Here is a 9,484-nt window from a genome sequence, read left to right as displayed (position 1 = left end):
GGGCTGCCCGAAGCCGGTAGCGCTCGGGCAGCCCGGCTCTTAAACAGAGCCGCAGATTCGGGGAGGAGCAGAGCCGCCATTTTCCCGGACACATTCGGCTTTTTGGCAATTCCCCCCGGACGGGGGTTTGACTGCTGAAAAGCTGGATATGTCCGGGAAAAAGAGGACGTATGGTAACCCTAAGCGTGGGTCATCAAAGGTTGTCACAAAGGCCCTCAGGAAAGCATCCCAATTGGCCAGTATGCCACCTTTGCGTGATCCATCAGGCAGGCATTGGGCCATAGCAGGAAATGGAGCCTGCACTGGCTCATAAAACCCTAAAACTGCTAGGGGTACCATCGCAGCACTCTGGTAGCAATACTGTGGGTTTGGGTTCTGAAGGCAACATGGGCCATGGGGCTGTGGGAGATGTTCCCGCTTGCAGTCCTGTGGTCTGTTCTTGCAGCGAGCGGTTTTCTGCCTGAAGCTAGTCCACTGTGGCCAGTAAGGCTTGGTTTTTCTGCCTGTAGACCAGTGATCTGCTCCTGGAGGCTCAGTGTCCCCATGGGCCCTGCGGTGCTGTACTTGTGGGCTCCATACCTTTTCTGGTAGGATAAGCCTATGAGGAGACCAAAGTGGTCTGAGCAAACTGTAATGCCCAGTGGCCGAGGTGGGCTGGGGGCAGTCCAGAGCAGTAGTCAGGAGCTGCTGAGACAGCTTCCTCTTCCTGTTAAGGCTTTTATATAGTGCAGATACCAATAAGAGTGTCGCCTGTCCATTCCCTCGGGGCCTGGATCCTTTAGGCCTTTTGCATCAAGGCTGTTGGGCAGTGGCGCTGATTCAGTGCATCGCCATGGCACAGCAGCTAAGGCTGGTACCTAAGAACCTGGCGGGCTGGGTTCAATACTGGGGTCCTGACGATTGTTTGAGGAGTTATAGCTTCAGAGGGGTCCCAGGTCTTCCTCATTCTTGTGGAGAATGAAAAACACAGCGAGCTGCAACCTAGCACATGGCTCTCATCAAGACAAAAAACATACAGTGGCTGTGGCCATCTGGGAGTGGAATGAGACCATTGCAGGATGGACATGATTTGAAGCTCAAGGGCTCTGAATCTGGCATTTTGGCCCACACAGAGGCACAGAGGACCAAGGGACAAATCAGATTTAGCTTTTGGGTTTTTTATATGTCTAGAATAAAATAAAATAGGGGGGAATTTTAAAGAGAGTTAACCATAACTACCTAATTTTTTGCAGCTGAGCTAAGGGCAGCAGGCAAATGCCGCTCATTCCATCTTGTTGCCGCAGGGGGTAAGAGGGGACTGAATGACGATTGCAACTGCCCTGCCTTTTATGCTGTTGGAGGTGAGGTGCACGAGCATGTGCATGGTGCAGGCATGACCCAATGGACATTGATGTTCAAAGGATTCTGATCTCACATGTATGGGGCACATCCACCTAAAGTGGGATTCACACGGACACATACTTGAACACGAGAATAACAACATTTCTCTCCTCTAGAAGATTGTTGGAAGGCTAACTCCCTGAGCATATGTAACTTAAGATATTATGGTGCTGGAGTTATGGGAAAGTCAACAAATAAATACATCAGTAATCTGGGCAACAAAGAATTATTTCCTCATGTGCAGTGCTGCACAGCTGGCAAAACACACCCTGAGGCTTGAGGGTTTAGCACCAGAGCACCAAACCTTGGCCATTGTTTAGCTAAATAGCCATGACCTAGTTTAGCTAATCCAACACTATGTTCTTTCCTACCTTCATAGAGAGGAGACGTGTCAAATAAATTTCAGGAATGGCCTTGGCTCGCTCCCGATCCCGTAAGCTTCCTCGCCTGTGTTTGGGGAGCTCTGGCTCTTCAGTTGGTTTTACTAGGTGCCAAAGTTTTATTCCACCCTCATCTGCATCCTCCAGCATTGGCGTTTCTGAAACATAAATACTACTGAAATCTCTAGGCTCCCCTCAGAGACTGGCCACGTTGCTCGGAGCCGCTTGCTGCCCTTACAAGAAAAAACAAGATTTCTCTACACTAAAGGGAACATGCAGCAAAATAGAGATTGTGCCCAGGCCCTAGGTTTATTAACTGGTGGGCTTATTAGCTATGGATTGCACCCAGCCCCTGCGGTTAGCAACTAGAAGATTCCAGCTCAAACTGGACTCTCCTTGCTGGCCCTGCTTCCCTGTTTTTAGGGGCCTCTGGCTCCCGGACACTTACAGAAGCCCCCAGTGCTGACAGTTTGGATATCCTGTCAATGCTAATAGTGAGGAAGGCCCAACTCACCCAGTAGCTATTGGGGGTTACCATAAAGCTAGGTCTATTGCCTGGGAGAACAAAGTCCTAGCTTGCCAGCTGATGGGCTCTGTGAAACTATTTTATGAGGCCTTAAGCATCAGACTCACTCTCTCCAGGGATGTAATCCTGATTCTCCCTGGGGATATGTTTGGTCAGACGTGGGACCAGAGCTACAGTTGCTCCATCAGGCACCTGTGTACAAGCAGAACTTGGGTTAACAATATTCTGCACATTTCTCCTTCTCAGTGTGACAGACAGGCTTTATAAAGTTAAACAGCCCACCCACGAGGAAGAATGGTCTCCTGGTTAGAAGATGGGACTAGGACTCAGGACCCAGGGTTCCATTCCTGACTCTGCTACTGACTCACTCTGTGAGCTTCGTAAAGTTTCTTCAACACTTAATGCCTCAGTTTCCCCATCTGTAAAAAGGGCTGTGAGGTGCTTTGAGGCAAGGTAAGGGCAAGGTATTTTAAACATTATTTTTCATTCCCAGCAGCCTGATCCCAGCTCTGGAGACCACCATCTGCTATACTGGGCATGTAGCCCTTATATTGACTTCAGCCAGTAAGCCTGTCTCATGCTGACAGAAGAGGTATACAATTGCAGGTCTGCAACATGGTGTATCAACAATGACAGCAGTGAGATACAGTCTAGTGCAACCCAACTTCTACAACCTTAAATAAAAGAAGATACTGGGAAAGAAGGGGGCGAGCAGTATAGAAGGAGAGTGATGGCAGATACTGTGGTGAAGGGTGCATTTGACAGAGGCTAAAGAAGAAGTGGAAGATAAAGGTCCATTCTGGCCTTAGAATCAATTACACAAAATGAAGTGCTGAACAGCACTGCTGCTGTTTCCTCGCCCCACAAATTTTCCAAGTACCCAGAAAGGGACTCATTTGTCTAACCATTTTTCCTCACATCCCCACAATCCTTGTGTGACTGTTGCTTGGTTCTTTGATGGTGACAAATCTATGGTAGGAGTAGGAAGAGATGCACAAAATTTGCTTTCAATTGTGAGTGAAGGTAGGATTTGAGTCTCAATTTCCAGAGTCAAAGGACTCGGGCGCTAACCAACAGATCCACCAAGCCTGCCCTGATTAAAGCATCTCCAGAAATTAGCTTAGAGATATATATTCAAACATCAGACACCCGTTTGCCTCCCCAGCATCCATGCTTCAGGTTGTCAGAGGTGGAGATGCAGAGAACAGAGGAGGTTACACTGACTGAACAGCGGTTCCTGTGTCAGGAGCAAGTCAGAGGCTTCACCACATCACAGGTGGGGCTAGAAAGGTTCTTTAAATGGGATCAGGCAGGAATCAGATCTAGAGGTGGAGTGTACACCTGAAATTGAAGGTCACTGAGAAGGGGAAGGGAAGAAGGATACTCAGTTCTGACCTTGTAGTGCTGAAGAGTGTTCAGGCGCTTCCAGGTTCCCTGAATGACAGAGGTCACATCCTCATCGGAAAGGATCAGATGACCAGCCAGACCTGATCTCCACTCTACAGTCATCAAAACACAGAAAACGGAAAATAAAAATAAAATGTTTACTGTGAAAGCTGAACTGTCTTTAAAACTTTCTTATTCATAGATTCAAGGCTGGAAGGGACCTCGAGAGGTCATCGAGTCCAGTCCCCTGCCCGCATGGCAGGATCAAATACTGTCTAGACCATCCCTGATAGACATTTATCTAACCTACTCTTAAATATCTCCAGAGATGGAGATTCCACAACCTCCCTAGGCAATTTATTCCAGTGTTTAACCACCCTGACAGTTAGGAACTTTTTCCTAATGTCCAACCTAGACCTCCCTTGCTGCAGTTTAAACCCATTGCTTCTGGTTCTATCCTTAGAGGCTAAGGTGAACAAGTTTTCTGCCTCCTCCTTATGACACCCTTTTAAATACCTGAAAACTGCTATCATGTCCCCTCTCAGTCTTCTCTTTTCCAAACTAAACAAATCCAATTCTTTCAGCCTTCCTTCATAGGTCATGTTCTCAAGACCTTTAATCATTCTTGTTGCTCTTCTCTGGACCCTCTCCAATTTCTCCACATCTTTTTTAAAATGCAGTGCCCAGAACTGGACACAATACTCCAGCTGAGGCCTAACCAGCGCAGAGTAGAGCGGAAGAATGACTTCTCGTGTCTTGCTCACAACACACCTGTTAATGCATCCCAGAATCATGTTTGCTTTTTTTGCAACAGCATCACACTGTTGACTCATATTTAGCTTGTGGCCCACTATAACCCCTAGATCCCTTTCTGCCGTACTCCTTCCTAGACAGTCTCTTCCCATTCTGTATGTGTGAAACTGATTTTTTCTTCTTAAGTGGAGCACTTTGCATTTGTCTTTGTTAAACTTCATCCTGTTTATCTCAGACCATTTCTCCAATTTGTCCAGATCATTTTGAATTAAGACCCTGTCCTCCAAAGCAGTTGCAATCCCTCCCAGGCCCCACCAGGGCCTGATGAAATGCATCCTAGAATACTCAAGGAGCTAATAGAGGAGGTATCTGAGCCTCTAGCTATTATCTTTGGAAAATCATGGGAGACGGGAGAGATTCCAGAAGACTGGAAAAGGGCAAATATAGTGCCCATCTATAAAAAGGGAAATAAAAACAACCCAGGAAACTACAGATCAGTTAGTTTAACTTCTGTGCCAGGGAAGATAATGGAGCAAGTAATTAAGGAAACCATCTGCAAACACTTGGAAGGTGGTAAGGTGATAGGGAACAGCCAGCATGGATTTGTGAAGAACAAATCATGTCAAACCAATCTGATAGCTTTCTTTGATAGGATAATGAGTCTTGAGGATAAGCATCTTGTATATTTCACTTTCAATAAGCAGAAACCAATGCCAGGTAAGACTAACAACATGCCAGAACTGTATCAGCAGTGCACTGCATGAGTGCTGAGAGTTTAATCTCATAGCTGTTAGGAAACGGGGGGTAAAGTTCCAGCAGCAACAAAACTCTATCCCTTTGGATATGTACATCGCAATAATGTAACCATGCAACTTCTATGCTGTAATACAAAACAGTACAAATGTGCAGCATATGTTACAGGATTGCTACTTAATATTTTATAACATTATTTGACACAGGGCAGCAGATTATTGTCAGAATGTCTGGAACTTCACAGAAGATATGAAGATATTGTCCTTGCCCCCAAAGAACTTTAAATGAGTAAAGGCATCCCAGCCACCCTGCTAGTGCAGACATGAGCATCTTACCCTTGCCTGGCACTCACTGTGTGTAGGCTACAAACTTTCTAAAGCTGTGATCACAGCAGCCTCTCTGTGTGTAAGAGAGAGGGGCCCAACAACCTGTTTGCAGTTGCTGCTGCCGCCACCTTCTTTCTACCTGTCTGCACCTGTGGATTAATTGCTGCAATGGCGATGAATGATTTCAATGAAGAGTGGAGTTCTAAGTGCTACAGAATTCAATATAGGGGAAACTCAGACTTGTGTTTTCAGCCTTCCTTGCCAATCTAAAACCTGAGCTTTCAGCATCAATATGGGATCATTACTCATTGGTAATTCTGTTGGCCATAGTCATCCTCTCCCTCCCGACCAAGCAATGGCAATTATAGACAGGAAGATGGTTCCACATCCCAGAGGCCAGGATGGGTGAGAGAAGACGGAGGCATGACAAGAAGTGTGCCCAGAGTAAACTGCAAATTCTGAATCATGCAATGCATTACTGAGCGAGAGCATTTCCTATGAATACAGTAGTGTGCAGATGCCTCACTGCTTCCAACTGAGAAAAAGGAACAAAAGAGGAGGAAAGATTGGAGAGCTCATCCCCCAACAAGAGCCCTGCATTTCATTAGCCCACTTAGGGCCTGATCCTGAACTGCTGAAGTAAATGGGAGCTCTGCCACTGGCTTCAATAAGAGCAGGATTGAGCCCATAACCTTCTAGCACCTCTGGACTATTCCCATGCTGTCCCCTACACCCTGAGTGCCCTCTCTGATCTTGTATGCTTTTCATAAACATCCCTTTCCTCATTCAAATCCTTCCTCAAAAGACCACCTTCCTCTACAACCCTTCTGACAATAACCAGTCAGGCCCAGCAGCTACTTCCAATGACAAAGGTGAAAAGAACACCAGGTACCATGCAAACAAGAGTTGGCGGAAGAAGATAACAAGTATCCTCTTTTCAGCCCCACTTCCTGCTATTATCCCTCTCCCACATTGACGATGTCACATTGAATCCAGGCTAGAATGTAAGCTCCTTGGGGCAGGGACTGTCTCCATTCTCTGCTGAATGGACAGTGTGAGGCACACCAATGGCACAGGTGACAGTTATTAGATATATTAGATAACTCCACTCTTCAACCTCATCACTGAGTCTTGACATCAATGAATTGTGCTCACCAAGGTCCAGGGAGTCTGGGTCTGGGCGGTGACAATATGGCGTTGCTTTATAGATCTGATCTAGGATTTTCTCCTTCACCTGTGTTATAGTGTCACAGTCTAGCACTTTCACAGAGACACCCTGAGAATCCTCTGCCTCTCCCCCAGTAGCTTCAGCTTGAGTCAGAGCATTTAAAGTCTGGGGAAAGAAAAGAAAGCTGAAACGGCTGCATACAGCGATGAGCCTGATTAGCAATCACACCTGCACTCCCCTCCCCCCACAGTTACACTTACCATTAGCAAACCACTAATAAGCGATAATATTAACAATAAACCTTTTACATTTCCAGACCACTGGGGAAGGGAATACCATGAATATAATGAGCCAGATTCTCAGTCCTGCTTCAGTGGCACGAAGGGCATGTAAAGCTGGCTCAGCAGGCTTCCTGAAGGTTGCCTCTATGTAGGGGGCCTCCTCAGCTGGCAAAGAGTTGCTGTAGCCTCTTACGGCCTCTCCTTCTCCCATGATTCCGCAGTGGACGTAACCGGTGAGGAGGAGCTGTGGCTAGAGTACTGCTCTGCTCTGGCAGTCCCTGGCTGCTAGACCTCTTTAGGCCATCGATAGCCGAACAGCTCTGAATTACACTGGGAACTATGCGAATCCCAGATCCTGGTGTAAAGCTATGGCTTCCACTGGGCAGTAACAAGACACTAGCGAGAGGGTGGCTTTAGTCCTGACTCAGGGTAGATTAGGACAGTGGTTCTCAACCTTTTTTCATTTGTAGATCTCTAATAAATTTCAAATGAAGGTGTGGATCCCTTTGGAAATCTATTGTCTGTATATATAGTTGAATTCTGTTCAATCAGTTTTCAGTTTAAGTCTTTCGTGGACCCCTTAGACATAGTCCACAGACCCACAGGGGTCCGTGCACTACAGGTTGAGAACCACTGGATTAGGAGATGGTGTTTCATTGGTACAGACCAAGGAGGGAAGAGAATGCACAAAGAGATGTGCAGTAGGGAGTTCTCACCAGAGTCCGGTACTCCAAATCCTCTCGCAGAAGGCGGTTATCATTCAGGGTGTATTTGGCTTTCCCTGTCACCCAGTCCACTGGTCCCTTATCTACTTGGTGCTTGATTCCCCGGAAGAGCATATAGAGCGGCTCCCCGACAGAGTCCTGGCAGAGACAGAAAGAGGCTCAACTCTTGAGAGAAGTCACTTTCATTTTGCCTGACAGTGACCTCAGGCCTCAGAACATGGACTCCTTTATCCCCAGGAGCATAGCCAAAGGCACCAGTCAACAAAACAACTCAAAGAATCCAAGTCGGAGGGTTCCACCCACCCCATCTCTGCTCCATGTTCTGGAAAAACAGTCTGGTGGCTAAGGCACTGAACTGGAATTCATGAGACCTGGATTCAATTCCATGTGTGCCACAGCATCCCTGAGTGACCTGAGGCAAGACACCATGCCTCAGTTTCCTCATCTGTAAAATGCAGGTCTGTAGCCACATTCACTTGGGAGCCTGCATAGGCCTTGTGGGCAGATTGAGGCTCAACCGTCCCCCAAAGTCTGGGATGGCCTTGCTAGGCAGTCCACAAACCTAGCATCTGGGTTATGGTCCTTCATTCCTCAGTGTGCCCCAGGTTCTCCCAGCCGGACGGGGGCATGGGACCTCTCCACCAGGTCCCAGTGCAGAGCCCATGGGGGAAGGGGCAAGGAGTGTCTCAGCACCCTCTGGCCAATACCTCAGACCAGCTTCCCCTGGGCCAACTCTTACCTCCCCATTCTCTCTTCAATTTGGGATATGGTCACAGCACTCTGCCTCTCCTTAGCAGAGTTCCCAATGAGTCTCAACAGTTCAAACAGCCAAATGGGGACTTTTCAGTTCACTTCTCAGGGTCCAGATGTTCTCCATTGTCAGGGAGCAGGGGCCTCTGGCCAGGTCTTACCCACAGTCCAGACCCTTCTCCTGTAGGCTGCTCTTTCCCAGAAGCAGCAATCTGGCATCCTCCCTACAGACAGCCTCTCCTTCACTCTCCCCCTTCTTGACTGTCAGAGTCTCCTTTTAGGCAGGTCCTCCTTTTGGAGCACGCTCACCAGCTGCTGAGGGGTAGGGTCCTCTTGGCCCACAACTGCTCCTTCACTGCCTTAGCCTTTGTGTGGGGTCTGTAAACCCCATCACAAGCTCATACCTTTCCTCCCACACAGAGGTGTTGTGCAGATCATCTCACTAAATGTGTGTGAGACACTCAGCTATTACAGTGGTCGGGCTGTGTCTGCCGGACCAACGTGTGGGCATGCAACAGTCCAGCTCAGCCCTTGGCTGCAGGCTTGTGGAAAAGTGCAGATGAGGGAGCTGATGAAGTGCTGGATGCTGTGCAATCTATGCTGTGAGCAACCCAGCTCTTCTTTCCTGCTCACGGCACACAGGGTAATTTGTGACACCATTTTAGCAGGCGCTCAGACTGCTGATCTATATTAGTGCAGCAGGGTTGGGGCACTCTTTTAGTCTCCATTTCTCTTGGCTTCCCCACCCTTCCCAGGGATGGAGAATTCTTACCCTTACAAAAGCATACAGACAGATGGACATCCAGTTGGTGAGCAGCTTCTCTACTACTGTTTCTGTCCTGAAAGAGAACCCCAGGCTGGTTACTGTATGTTACCCTCCACGGGGAGGCGCCAGAGCACAGAGTGGGGTGGATGATAAGGATCAGGACGTGCTTTCTAGGCAAAGCCTATTTGAGGACCCCACCCGAGTACAAATTTCAAGCCTTCAGCCTGAATGGGGCACAGAACTTCTAGTGTGTGAACAGTAAGGCAAGCAATTAACCTGCAGTCACAAGA

At 47.8% G+C, this 9,484-nt stretch overlaps 1 protein-coding gene across 12 annotated transcripts in view; it reads right to left on the bottom strand.

The window, feature by feature from the left end:
- The window catches only part of PLXNB1 (plexin B1), a 211,514-nt gene that overhangs the window by 25,176 nt on the left and 176,854 nt on the right, over window positions 1-9,484 (bottom strand). For 11 of the 12 annotated variants that reach the window (XM_034775817.1, XM_034775825.1, XM_034775826.1 and 8 more), the window contains 6 exons: window positions 9,201-9,267; window positions 7,670-7,816; window positions 6,660-6,837; window positions 3,682-3,785; window positions 2,394-2,478; window positions 1,752-1,918 (listed from right to left, as the gene is read on the bottom strand). In XM_034775817.1, coding sequence (XP_034631708.1) covers window positions 1,752-1,918; window positions 2,394-2,478; window positions 3,682-3,785; window positions 6,660-6,837; window positions 7,670-7,816; window positions 9,201-9,267 — 748 coding nt within the window. Of the gene's footprint in view, window positions 1-1,751; window positions 1,919-2,393; window positions 2,479-3,681; window positions 3,786-6,659; window positions 6,838-7,669; window positions 7,817-9,200; window positions 9,268-9,484 lie in introns of those variants that run through there. The other variant, XR_004646473.1, reaches the window with a different exon arrangement.

Source organism: Trachemys scripta, chromosome 7, assembly GCF_013100865.1.
Source record: "Trachemys scripta elegans isolate TJP31775 chromosome 7, CAS_Tse_1.0, whole genome shotgun sequence".
Taxonomy (NCBI): Eukaryota; Metazoa; Chordata; order Testudines; family Emydidae; genus Trachemys; species Trachemys scripta.
Note: the sequence above shows the minus strand (reverse complement) of the source record. Positions and strands in the feature narration are given on the sequence as shown.